This window comes from Cygnus olor, chromosome 8 (assembly GCF_009769625.2).
Source record: "Cygnus olor isolate bCygOlo1 chromosome 8, bCygOlo1.pri.v2, whole genome shotgun sequence".
Taxonomy (NCBI): Eukaryota; Metazoa; Chordata; class Aves; order Anseriformes; family Anatidae; genus Cygnus; species Cygnus olor.
This window is the reverse complement of record NC_049176.1, coordinates 26,267,892-26,282,095: the sequence shown is the minus strand read 5'-3', so window position 1 is coordinate 26,282,095 and position 14,204 is coordinate 26,267,892. Positions and strand designations below refer to the sequence as shown.

The window sequence follows — 14,204 nt, the reverse complement described above, 5'->3', positions numbered from 1 at the left end:
ATTTATAAGTACTTTCTGTGTCTAAAAATACCAATTAATTGATATGCGACAAAAAGAAACTCTTGACCTAATTTTATCTGCCTCTCTATAAAAACAATCATTCCGGCAAAATGAATTCAGCCCACCATGTCATGTCACTAGCACACTGCCTGATCTCATTTCTAGCCCCTAAGTAAATATCAACAGTAAGCCAACAGGATGCATCAAAGGTGGCTAGCTTTGTATTCCAATTGGTGATGAATTTTTAGGAGGAAATGCAAAGATTACATAGAGTTAAAGGCCATCTATGCTCAACTATTTACAAATCTATCCACATCTTCTGCCATTCCTGCCTCTTCCCCCCAGTACATAACAAACAGCACAGTTTCACCCAGGCGAGGAAAACACTGAAAAAAAAAAAAAAAGCCTTTCCAGGCCTCTACCGCCTCTCAGTAAAATTACGACATTTAACCCCAAATACTTCAAAAATCCCCAAAGGATTTACTCAGTTTCTCTTCTCCTTTCCCAGGAGACACAGCATCAGGCTCTGTTTCGTCCTTCCCCCCTCCCACAAAGCAGAAAGACATCACTGGAAGGCACATGTGCTTGAAGGGTAAATCCTGCTCTTACGTGAAAGTAAACAGCCAGCGATGGGCCTGCGAGCCGGCCCCAGCAAGTGCTGGCCCCATTTAGCCAAGCGGGGCCCAGCAGCAGCTGTGTAGGGGTAGGTATGTACAAGGCCTGCCCAAACAGAGGAATTGGTTTGGTACAGACCCAGGGGCAGGGAGATGTGAATCAATCGCACACGTCCTTCCCAGCCCCTGTCAGAGGTTTCTGGCTCATTTGCGGCTGGGCCTGTCGCAGGCACCTCAAGGCCGTGGGAGGAGCAGGTCCTCTATGGGAGCAGCACCAAGCACATGCTGTAGGATACACGGCAGGAAGGGATAGCTCCAAACTGCTTCTTCCCCTCTGATGCCTTACGTGTACCACATAACTGCTCCAAAAGCATACTTTCAGGCTTTTACAGGCTTTTCAATGACAGCTCTGTGATTTCTACACAAGAGGCACCCAGAAAGTACACCTGTCCATGGTCATTCTGAATATTTTTAGTACCAGGACATTACAACAACCAGATATCCAGCCGTTACATTCTGGTAATCACGCAGTGTACCAGTTACATGACATTTCTGGCCAAATTCATTTTGCCAGAACGTTGTTTTTTTTTTTTTTTTCCTCAGTAGACCTCAGACAAAACATGTCTGGCATTCACTTAGCTTTGCTATGCAGGAAATCAGAAGATCACTACAAATCGTACCAAATCATGGTCTGGTTCCTTCACACCTGCTGTGTCAAAAAACTGTAAGTCACACACCAAGAATGTGGTATTCTTTCCCAGATAATGTAGGTAAAACTAATGCAAGGCTAAGAAGGCCAGACTGGGACAGCTGAGTCCTGCCTCCATCCCAAGTGGTGGAAGGAAACTGAGGAGCAAGAAGTGCACACCGCTCTCCGATGCCTCAGCACAACGCCGCACAAAGTGCATAAGCTCTGATTGCAGCACTAAGGCTAAGAGTGAGCATAAGCAGAGAGGATGCTTCTTTTGTCATATAGAGAATATGTATTGTCAAGTGAAAGAAAAACTAACACATGAAACTTGAAGTGTTTATTACGGAAAGCTTAGGCAGGACCTAAGCGTAGTACAAATGATAGATTCCTCTACGAGCACACCTTCCTAAATACACCTTGACAGTAAACAAAAGAGAGAATTTGAAGATGAAACTTCATGGCCTACGAAACATGAGTATAAAACACAAAAAGGCAAGGAACAAGCTTTTACAAATCCATTCAAGAAAAAGGAAGGTATTTTAGGCAAATTGCTTAAATTACATGCTTGTTTATGTTCACACCTAGAGCTACAAATCAACAATTGCTCTCAACAGAAAACCTCTTTGATAAAATTTCAGATTGCAGAAGCCCATCTGTTCAGCTATTGGTATCATTGTCATCTGTCAGAAGAGCTGTTTTACAAAAGCAGAAAGAAAATGACCCCTTCCTCCTTCACAAAATAAACCCCCACACACATTCAGATAGAGCAGTCAGCAAACCTCAGCAAAACTCCTAAGAGTAATCTGCTGTGGGAGAGTGGCAGATGGGGAAAGAGAAAGGGATTGTTTAATCTTAAATGCATATAAAAATGAATAATGCAATGTTGAACAGATTGTTCACTTGTAGTATTTCCTAAACTGACAGGCTGAGCCCAACCTCCACGTTTACAAGCTCACAACACAATTAAAGCAGGCATGCTTTTTCAGACTACATTTTTCTGCACAATGCAAAAAACACCCACGAATCTTTGGGAACGTAATGTTGCAGACAGTGGTTTGAGTTTACATTACCCTTTAAGAAGTTACGTATTATGATACCAGTACCCTACAAAGGCTAAAGTGCAGTAAAGCCATCTGGAATCCAGATGAATGGGGATTCTCTGCATGAATCTCAAAAGGTTGTTGAGACCCCTTTATTAGGCCCCCAGAAAGACCAGAAAGTGGTAACAAGTGAACGAAGAAATAACTGGAAGAAAGAGGGGCAGAGTTCTCCTGCAACACTCATCAGACTGTGACGATCAGATTGTGTGACAGATCCCCTTCTCTGCATTTCTTACTTCAAGACTCAAAATGCTCTCATTCATGCCCATTACCCTCCTGACTCATTTCCCCTATTTACATCAGCATCTCACAAGACCACTGCATACTGGAGCCAGAGACTCTATGAGAAATGGGAAAAAACACAGCAAAAGGACTTGTGCAATAAAATTTTTTGGTAAGTGCATGATCACAAAGTAGAAACTGAGCATGTGCAAAGCCATTACAGAATTCCTGGCTCTCTGCAGTACCGTCACTTCAAGCTACAAGAGCAGCATTCGCAGCTGAACGTCCCAAGCCAGGACGGGTAACACTCAGCTTTCCCATGCTGTGTCTTCCTGCCTCTGTTTCCCCAGCGTGTAACCCCCCTCAGCTGATATTTCAAAACCCTTCTTCCTTCCCTTTCCACTCCTCTTTTGTTTTGCTTCTGTAAAGACCACGTGCTGTATGACATTACTACACAGCACTACAGTACCCTGAACGAAGCACAGGCAAGCAGCAGGATTAGAGTGTCCAAACTGGCAGAACTGAGGGCTTAGGAAAAGAATAAAAGCAAACCAGGACAGAAGGAATTCAGTTTTGCAACAACTTCTGTAGATACAGAACTTATCTGTATACATACATATCCAAACACACAAAGAAATGAGAACTGCGAACAGCAACTTTTCTGCGGCATTTTACTGCCAACTCTGTCCTATGATGCTTTTTCAGACAATGTTTAAAATGCATAATGTTTTTATATAATATATAAAATAACAGAATGCAATTAGCCCAGCATGTCATTTGACCTCTAATGTTTTCCATCTTTAAATACTTTCACTATTTCAGTATTTCGCAGAGTCAGGAATAGCGCCTAAACCTCAACAGTCTCTTTGCAGTTCTCTCCAGTAGGCCATATTATCCACAATAAGTCATTAAGTACCAAAGAAAATAATACTTACCCTGAGTCTAACACATCCTCGGCGTGACCCTCTCATCATCTTGTCTTTTGACTGAAAAAGCAAAAAAACACATCACTGGATTAACAAATACAGTAAGAAGTGCAAGGAGAAAGTTATTCAAGGCAATTAAGAATAAAGCACGTTGGTATAATGTTTTATTGACTGATAGAACAATCTCTGTTTCAAACTAGGTTAGTTCTGACACGAAAGAGAGGACAACAGCATGGTATGACAAAGTAATCTTTCCAAAAAATAAGAATATGATATCATGCTTCAAAAAAATTTCAGAGGTATGTTGAAGAACTGCTTAGAAGATGCAGTCTGCACCTTTACAGAAAGAAGATATGAAGAAAGAAACTGATTAAGGAATATTAAAAATTGGCAGAGTACTGATTTACATCTTCCTCCTGTCTCTCCTACTCTCGGGAAAGAGCCCATATAACAAAATGTTTCTGTCAGAAAGTTCCCCATAGTCATTCCCCTTTATACACACATAAATGTCATGTTCAGACAAGTTTCTATTTCCTGTTTTTATTCCAAGAGTTAGAAAAGTCATGTCTACAGCCATTCAAGTGATAAGATTGCAGACCAGAAACCAGGATTCCTCTGTCCAGAACCAGTGCCTAAACCTGTAGCCTAGCCCACCTCGCAGCTAAATTACTCAATATCTTCTTCAGTAGCTCTGTTTGAAACACCAACGAGATAATTCTAAACATCCCACTCACTGCTAGCTCAAAACTGTGATCTTAATCTTTCAGCTATTCCCAGCACTGGCTAGGGTAGATTTTGTCAGCGCCTGACTGCCAATGCCGCGTTACTGGGCACTACTGGCAAGCCCAAGTAGCGCACACACAAACCTGTGGAGATAAATAAAAAAGAAAGAAAACATCTGGAGGAATCCTAAATATTTTGTTTTCTGATAGATGCAAAACATCTTCTGGTTTTCAATTACCTCCCCCTCATTATTATTTTTAATGATAACTTTTATGCCATCGTAGCCTTAGCTACAAAGTCCTTAGTCTTGCCTAACACAACCCCTTCTCTGTCACCACCCAGATACAAACTACATTTGTTCAGGTCATGAAAACATAGGTAACGCTGTGGTGGCACGAACAGGTTCTCTACCTGTCACCTCTGAAACATCCTCTTCTCTCCAACAGGATCTTAATACTTCCACGTGCACAATATATCGCTGTGATTATGTCCAGCCCTATTTTCACTGGAGCCATTAGACAGTGAAATCTTATTGATAACAGTGGGAAAATACAGGGGGCAGAACTATCAGCCTTAACAGCAATAAGTTATTCTTCATCTGCCGCACATTTGAGAGATAGAGCTCCATCAGAGCTACAGATGATAGTTACTTCTCCCACAGAAAGCTTGAGGCACTCATGGCAAGGCCTGTTCACTAGAGGTAATTTAAAAACACAGCAGCCAGAGCTTCAAATGAAGTGAAATTTTGCTTCAAATGAAGTGAACTTTTTGCTGCTCACTCCCTCAATTCGGTCTCTGATTTACCAAAGAATCTTCTGAATGTTAGAAACCATCAGTATCACTCTCCTTGTTTTGATTTGGGTTAGCTGATCAAAATGCAATGGGTGTAAGGACTAGCAGGGCCTCCATAAGGTATTCCACAGACGTATGATTTCTTTTTAGATTTCCTGCATGTAAACTTCTGTAGGGAAGATTTATTTTTTATTTTTTTAAAGCACAAGACCAGAGGAGTATCTACAAACAAAGCTACTCCAATAATTTTCTGTCAGAACTTGTATATACTTGGGACACACCTCACTAGAGTACACCTACACGTAGATTTTTTCTATTCATTGCCATGAGTGAGCTCCTAAAATGGGAGAAGGCTACTGAGAGCTTACTGCTCCCTCTGGTGGTTTCCATCAGAAATACTGGCATGATCTCAGTAGGAAAAAAAAAAAAAAAGTACCTGGGCTGCAGCTGCAACTCCCGGGGAGAAGGAAAGAGGTAAAGGAGCCTGCAGAGCACAGGCTGGGCACCAAGCCTCTGGGCTTGTCCTGCCCGGATCCCTGAGCCAGCCAAGGGAAGATGGGAGCTAGTCCTACAGCAGGGGAGGGCAGAATCCCAACAACCCCGAGCTGCACTGTGCAGGCTGAGCATCAACTCAACCACAAAAGATCCTATAATAGCCTTTTTTTCCTCATACATCACATTTTAATGGAGTAGAAATTGAGTTTAAACTTTATAATGCTTAATGTTCTTAGTCTGAAAAAAGATTTACAGGATAAATCACGGGTTCAGCGTGTGGTCCTATATACTTATAATTTCCTCATCTTTGGACAGAGCTTTAATTGGTTAACACAATTACAATGAAATGGCAAATCTAATTCCTTCTACCTGAGTGGCATGAGTACCTGCCATTCTAGTATCCGAACGAAAGCACGCAGCTGTCCTCACAAATCAAGCTGTATCCTCGCAGCAGAACTGAGCAAATCTTTCCAGTACTGGAAAACATGGCTCATTTGACATTTTAGATTTGCCCCCACCCACAAGTAAGATTTTATAAAATGTAAAATTTGGACAGCTTGCCCTTAATGCTTTAAGTTTTTACCCTTTGGTTGAAGGGGAAAAGATCAGGCATGGATATATTATGTCTTATACTTGATCAAATATTCTTGAATAATTAAGGGGGATTACAATAATCCCTTAACTGTTTTGAGGAATGGTTCCATTTCAGGGAACAAAATCTCAGACAGCTGAAAGACATGTGGGAATAGCTACTAAAAAGTCACATTTTCCTTTCTTTTTATATATGAAGTCTCAACATGCAGCTATCTTTTTTCAGTGATCAGTTTTAAAACTAGGCAAAATGACATTTTCAATAAAATTCCCATACACGCTGTACTGATTTTGGTGATAACAGACTTGAATAGGTTACAAGCAGGGAGCAACAAGAGATAAATCTCACCTGAGGCTCAAATAAAAATTCATAAAAATGAACAAAGATATACAGTATTACTGCAGGGGGAATGTACGTATCTGCCAAAAAATCTGGCCCTTATTGGTTTCTTTTTTACGTCCACACAATGAAGTTTGATCATGTACAGAACTGATCTAAAGTATGCCATTTTAGGTAACCTACAACTTCTTAAGAGAAATGAAAATAATGTCTGGGTTTATTTTAAAAACAAACAAACCCCAAACCAAATGAAAAACCCAACTTCCGCCCTTCTTTTTTGGAGTTATTTCCTTTGAGTTTCTGAGCTGCCTGGGAAGTCTGACATTTCAGCATAAAACCCAGCTGCTGTCTGCCTCCAACACCTCTCGGGCCCACGTTCTGCTGTGCAGAGGCACACAGGACCCGTAGAGGTACCTTCTTCACTCACACGGCGCTGCCAAGGGAATCTCTAACGTAAGCACACTGATGAGCAAAACCATTTGTGTCATTTAATTCCCTTTAGGGAGGAGGAACATGGAACAAGCTCTATTTATAAACACTGATTTTTGCAGTTTAACTACATCTGCAGGACAACTTTCCATAACAGCTATTGTTCTCACCAAACGCAAAGGCAACCCTTGTTTTTCAAGCCAAAATAAAACCTGACAAATTAAAAACTTAACATGCTGTTCCTGTAGCTCCCCGCTCTCAGGAGGGCCTCCTCGAGCACAGGGACAGCAGTAACACCCAGCAGCACCAACATCTGGAGCTGTCAGTGCTTCCAGAAGAGCTGCAGCTTCTTTGACCCCTCCAACCATTCTGGGTCAGGCATGATCTATGGGGAACAACGGCAACACCCCAAAATTGCATCAGATCTCAATTCCTCTTGAAATAAATTAAAATCGCACTGAAATTAAAACCAAACACAGGCAGCTGCTGTACCTGAAGCTTTGACTTTTGTGAATGCAGTCATCCAGCAGGAACCAAAACCTCAGCTACCACCAAACAGCAAGTAGAAGCAAACACTTCCAAGAAGCATCCTACTTCTTAGGCGTTTAGAGTCTCAGTTACGTTAAATCAACGCGTTTCTTGTCTGGTAATGCGCATGCAAATTTACACTGAAACAAAGGCTGCAACAACCAACTTCCAAGAAATTACGCACAAATTTCGATTTGCTTTTTGAAAGGAAAGTTTAGGCAGGCATCTAAGGATAACAACGGACACTAGAGGAAAAGTTGCCTTGTATCCGCTGGAAAAGTTTCCTCCCAGAACAAAAGTGCTCATCAGGCTCGGTGAGCTTAACTGACCCGCTCTCAACCTGCACCAAGGAAGCTTTTAAATCCTCAGAAACCTTACGTTAAACTGTAACTTGTGGAAAAAAATAAAAAATATATATATATATATAGTCCAAACTGCTAGTGGCTTTATTTTGCACACCATAGTAACAAAGAAAATAACAAAACCTCCAATAGATGAGATTTTGCAGGTAAGTGAACAGATTTAGTACTGAACTGGTTTAATATTTTAGATCTGCACAAGCAAAACCTTTGGATCCATACTTAGCAGCTGACCTGCTCTGTGTTGACTCACCAAACCATACCCTCTTCATCTAGATCCTCCAAAAGCCCAGACTACACCGGTCAGATCAGTGGGGCAGGCAACACGGCTGGCGTTGCAGGGACAGCGGACACACAGGTCAGAGTAACAAGTGCAAAATGAATCCATCAAATGTTTTCAAACAAATCTGAGCAGGCACGGCATGTTTCTACCAGAAGAGAAATGCCACGGATGTGCAATGCACAGTGGTGAGCAACTATTGTGAGACTTAAAACCAGACGTATTGCGTAAATACTGCAGAGAGCAGTATTAATTCAGCAGTATTAACTCAGGATTACTGAAAGCAAGTCAGGCAACATCACATAAAAATCACCTGTGTTTGTTTCCAGGAAATAAGTACTGCTCAAGTATGTGAGTAAATTTACTCCCCAGGAAGAAAATCTAGCACTAGTGTCAAACATTAAACCCTAGCTATCAAATTCTAAGGAAAAAAAAAAAAACAAAAAAAAGATTTTGGAAAGATCACATTTCTAAAGATACTAAAAGCTGTAACAGGTCTTAAATTCCATACGTAATTAAGGTAACAGATTAATGTATCATCTGCAATTTGTTGGATTTATTTCCCAACTTTAATAAAAAATTCTACTGCAGGAAGATAGGAAGGGGTACCACACTGGCTAGCAGAATCCTGCACCTATGGCCAGCAGATGGAGAAATACCTGCTTCTCCTTCTCCCACACCCCTACCCTAAAGGGAGATGCTTAGGGACACAGGAAAAGAAGGATAAATCAGTTTTGGCTGTTCTAAGGCTTACTGAAAATATATCTTTTATTTTTTTTTGCTGGGAATTTTATATGTTACCGTCATAAGGGTATGTACCTTGATCGGTACAAGCAGATTGTTATTAATTAAATTATAAACCTGTAATAATTTATTAACTGCATGGAAACCTTTGAAACAAATAGTTGAAACTAGGTACAAAATTCAATCTAGTGTTGAGTAACAGCCACCTTAATATTTTTAACTTGTAAATTCAGAATCATCTTCCTTACCATATGTAGTTTGCAGACAGTTTTGTCTGGTTTTATTCGACTCACTGAGCTGCTTGCAGTGCATGGGACAGATCAAGCTCTTGCAGAAAGAAGTGTCACATCAGCTCAGAACGGAAAGCAGAGGCCAAAAGCAATGTTTGTACAAAAGCAGAGGTTTTTTTTCCTGTTTTCTTCAGATTTTTGCACACAGCTGTTGATTGAGAAACTGTATTTGCGAAAAGCCAGAAAATGTATTCAACTGAAAGTCTCTAACAGAGGGGCACTGAGCCATGACTCCAGCTTCAGAGGCATCATTTGAAATCAACGAGGTTTGTTCTCGGTTCACCACCAAAGGTTCATGAAACCAGAACAAAATCTGAGCCCCCCTCCTCAGTATGTGGATCATACACTCCACGAGCACTTCTTCAAGGCAGCACCACCAGCATTCAAGCTGCCAACTAGCAGAAATCTTTCAAAAGCACGAGGGGGGGGAATATTCTTACAACACCACAACCGCTTCCTCCTACCTCTGGTTTTGCACAGATTTTGCTCCTGAAAGCGACTAACTAGTCAGTGTATGTTTTCAGAAGTATTTTGATGAAACAATTAACAGAAACAGCAACAGCCTATCAAAGCCATTAATCTATCCTTCAGGAATTTATCAGTACAAGAACCATAAAATGATTGGAGGCTAACCAAATTTTGTTTCAAGAACACACACTCTGGAGTTGTCACATACATCTTTTTTCTCTTTCAACCCTCATTCACTACACCAGGCAGCTGTTAAATCTGCAACGGTTTGAACAGTTCTCCTTTCAATACTGTCATACGTCAAATATCTACAAAGTTTTAAAATATTTTAAGGAACTGACCTTCCTATCTACTGACCCTGGCCTTAGCATTACTTGCGCAACTATGCCAGTTCAGCTATTTGTTATACAAGTAAAATATTTATTTAAAGAATGCAGTTAAAACAATAATTTTAATCAGATTTTCAACCTTGAGGGATTCTCTGGATTATTTCTATAGGATTCCCAAGGGTAATCAAGACTATAGCTGATTTGTATTTATGACAGCACTGCTGCCAGAAAACACAAACAAAAAGCAAATCGCGTTCACTTCCCTCTCCCCCCCCAGACATTTGTTTGTCTTCATGCTATCTGCCAGTACAATGCCAACACACGTTTTTATACTGACAGACAGAAAACAAACTATAGAATGGATTCAATAGAAAAAACAAATCAGCAGAAAGTTATTTTTCAGCTGGAACCCAGCTTAGGGAACGACTTTACAACTCTTGTGACAAGGCAGAAATGATCTATTTGGAGGCTTTTCTTTTAAATATCATCGGTGCCTCCAGCTACAGCCTGAAAAAAAGGCAGTGCATCAGGAGACTTGCATCTGCTATACCTCCAAAAGAAATATTGATGGATTCACAAATCAAAGAATATTGAGGGAATAAAAAGTCCTTTGTCAAACTAATCCAAAATGGGATAGTCATTTATTTCATATCTTGCTCTTTTGAAAACAAAAACAAACAAAACAAAACCAAACAAAAACAAACAAAATACCAACCACTTACTGATACTAGACAATCGTTTCTTTGAGCAAAACCACGCAAAGACAATCAATATTTGGATGACAAGTCCAGGTCATATTCTCTGGAATATACCACTCATAAACAAAGGCAATTATAAGTAAATTTGAGCAATTTTTCTCTTTCAGAAGAGGAATGTACAAACACAAACTACTGAAGAAAATGGAAAAAGCAAACAATTTGGCATTGTAAAAAAATGTAACTGCAATTGAATTAATTTGTTTCTGATGTATGTATTCAAAACATATTTAGGTTAACATCCACTCATTTTACCAAAAAGAAAAACATACTAATTTAGGTGCAATACAATTGTGCACTAACTCTGAATGTTCATGGCACATCAAGAGTACTTTTCTGCAGTCTGTTTTACGCTACTATGAAAGAAGATTAAATACAACTGTGCAGGGACACACCTACAAGCAGATCTACTTTTCTGGGTCTCTCTCTAAGGAAAAGTTCAGCTGCCTCAGAAGTTACTACCTTGCAGCCTTCCCCAGCTCCACTCCCAAAGGTTAAGTGGCTCTTGGACCTACTGGAGAAAGTTCCCGCATGTACAACTTTTTGGATTGCAATTGGCTAAGGAGTCTGCAAGAGGTGATGAGAAGGTAAAGGCAGATCAGTTAACCATAATCTCTCCTATCAGCAAAGCTGTTTCCAGGTTGCATGTTTACGAGCCAGGTAGAAACAATCTCGGCGCACCCCACCCATGCATTGCGCTCATCGGGAAGGGCCAGTTTCAGGCTCAAAACCATTCAGCTGCGAGTACACAAGCAGACTAAAGACAACAATACTGCTTCTGACTGAAACTGGCTCAGAAGGAACAGAGTAATCGATCTTACGTACCCTATAAAGCCTTTATTTCAAAATACATGTGTACGTACACAGAATCATAGAGGAAATCAGGTCATTTCCCCACAGACATAAGGCTCCCAAACCTGCTACCATTCCAGATTGATGTTGCTTACTTATCACTGTCTTAAAAACTAACATTCCTGAGTTATTCTAAAACTGAAGGTTCAGCTGAAAGAGAGAGTACCCCACTACCTTCCCAGTGCTCACACCAGTACTGGTGAGGAACGTGGTCACCTGGGACCTGATGCGAGTTCCCCCTCCAGCCCTACCCTGCAGACCACACAGTCCCGTGAGCAGAAGACGCCTGCCTGCAGCAGGACCCCTTCTTTTGGCAGCGAGTCTTTCACTACCTTGAGTTCAACACGACACACACCCTCAGGTACAGGAATGCATTCAGGTATCCAGAGAATGGTGTAACAAGTACTTTACAGACGTGTGTAGAAAAGGTCGATAAAGCATTCTGAAGTAAATGCTAACTGCAGGGCTTTCTTGGAGGTAAAGGCACAAAGCAGAAAACATGATTTGATTTCTTGATCCCAAGCTGAACTTTCAGGATGGGTGGTTAAAAAAAAGAAATCTTTAATCTGTGAACTGGAAGTCATTGAAATAACAGAGAACATAGTAAGTTATACAGAATAAATGGGTAATGCATATGTACGGATACCTAATCATTGGAAGTAAGGAAATTTAGGAACTGGTATTTATTGAACTGGTAAAGACCAGAATGAAAGCGACTGCAGTATCCAGAATTATGACGTGCCCATTCACTAGTCATCAGTGAGTGTTTCTATTTCTGCAGCTGAGCACAAAATGACTTTGCACCTTGGACCCTTACTTAGACTACCCTCACTAATTCAGCTCGATCAAACAGCTGACATCTGAACAGCCATTAAAGACCAACCATAAAGGCACTTTTATTTCTCCATCATATTCCAGATACAGAAAAGATTTTGAATTGACATGAATCAAAACTGCTGTACAGTTTATAGCTGGTTCATGCTGAGGGGTACAAAATCCCAGAGCTGGAGACCTAAGCTCTTTCTGAGCAGTGCTGGAAATTCAGATTTAGGAAGCAGAAGTTTCCCATGCCGTGCTCATGTACCTGTGCGCCTTCACAAACAGGGAAGTGCAGGACAGGCCCACCGAGCTGTTATTTGCCATAAACCTCTTCCAATTTCTGACAGGTTAAGCGTGCACGTGTTTTATGCGGACTGATAACCCGATATGCAGACCGAGTGCCAGCACTCGTTCCACGCTGCCAAAACTTAGCTGTGCACGCACGGGCCCAACCAGCCTCCTCATCTAAGGGCATATCCTCAAAAAAAACAAGCTGCACTGTCAAAATACTTGTAGAAATTTTTGTTCCAGCCGCAGGCTAGCAGCCAGCGGCCACCAGGGAGAAGCCACACAACGCCTCTCGCCACTCCCAGCGCCTCGCTTCAAAACTTCGCATCCTGAAGCCGGGAGCCCCCGGCGGGGACAGGGAGGGGCGGCGGGGGGCGACCCGCGGCTGAGGTAACGAGCCCGGGGCGGGGGCAGGACCGGGGCGAGGGCTGCACCGGGGCGGGGGCAGGACCGGGAGCGGGCACTGAGGCGGCCGGGACACCTCGGCGAGGCTCGGGACCCCGCAGAGGCAGCGGGGCGAGGCCCCTCGGGGGGACAGGAGGAGCCGCCGCCGCCGCCCAGGGCCGCCACCGCCGCCCGGGGCCGCTCCGCCACCGGCCCCCTCCGTCCCGCCCCGGGGCCGCCCCCGCCGCCCCCACCGATCAATCTCCCCGCACGGCCCCGCCATTGGCCGCTCCCGCCGCCTCCTCCTTCCCCATTGGCCGAGCCGGGCGCTCGCCCCGCCCCGCGTCCCCGCCCCCCCCCCCCCCCCCCCCCCTCCACCCTGCTCCTCCAGCGGGCTCCCCGGGCTCGCCGAGCCGCCCTGCCCGCCGCTGCCCCTCACCGTGTAGTAGGAGAGGAGCCCGGCGTTGTAGTCCAGCACGAACCAGCGGTACTGCCAGCCCTTCATCACATTGGTCCATTTGCTCAGCGGGCCCTCCATGATAGACGCCATCTTAGGCACCGAACCGCGCGCGCCCCGCCCGTGCGGTGAGGGGAGCAGGGCACAGGCACGGCGGCGGCCGGCAGGGGAGGGGCGGGGCACGCAGCGAGGGGGCGGGGACAAGGCCACGCTGCCCCCCCTCGGGGGCGGGGCTAACGGCTGCCGGGGGGGCGGGGCGCTGTGAGGAGGCGGCCCCTGGGGGGGGGGCCGGGGGTCTCCTCGTGGCTGTGGGGAGGCCGGCGGGCGGGAGAGTAGGGCGCGACGCCCCCTGATTCGGTCGCTGAGGAGGGCGTTTAACTGTCAGATAAAATACACGGCGCTGCTACGTGTTTATTGTGGTGGTGTGTTTGTGCCCCTCTGCCTGAGCAAAGCTCCCCTGTGCCCTTCAGGGGTCTGCAGTCAACGCCAAGCTTCAGGTCGTCCCCTGAAGGGGCTCCGTGTCCAGGGCATATAAAAACATTCAGGGCTTGAGGTGAAAATCGCAGTCTCGTTTGGCACTAAAGTAACCTTTTATGGGCAAGGCTCATTTAAATGGGACACAGCTTTCCTGCGGGCCGATCCAAGAATGTGGAATGAATTCCCCAGGAGCTATGGAGAATCGTAAATCTCTTGCTAAATGCAAGGCATGTTCTTTGGCATGGATCTGC

The 14,204-nt window shown here is 43.7% G+C and overlaps 1 protein-coding gene across 2 annotated transcripts in view; it reads right to left on the bottom strand.

Moving 5' to 3' along the window:
* The window catches only part of OSBPL9 (oxysterol binding protein like 9), a 63,007-nt gene extending 49,350 nt beyond the window's left edge, over window positions 1–13,657 (bottom strand). For both annotated transcript variants that reach the window (XM_040565811.1, XM_040565812.1), the window contains exons 1-2: window positions 13,459–13,657; window positions 3,563–3,613 (exon numbers count right to left, since the gene is read on the bottom strand). In XM_040565811.1, coding sequence (XP_040421745.1) covers window positions 3,563–3,613; window positions 13,459–13,569 — 162 coding nt within the window. In that variant the 5' untranslated portion in view covers window positions 13,570–13,657. The remainder of the gene's footprint in view (window positions 1–3,562; window positions 3,614–13,458) is intronic.
* Between the last annotated feature and the right edge of the window lie 547 nt (window positions 13,658–14,204).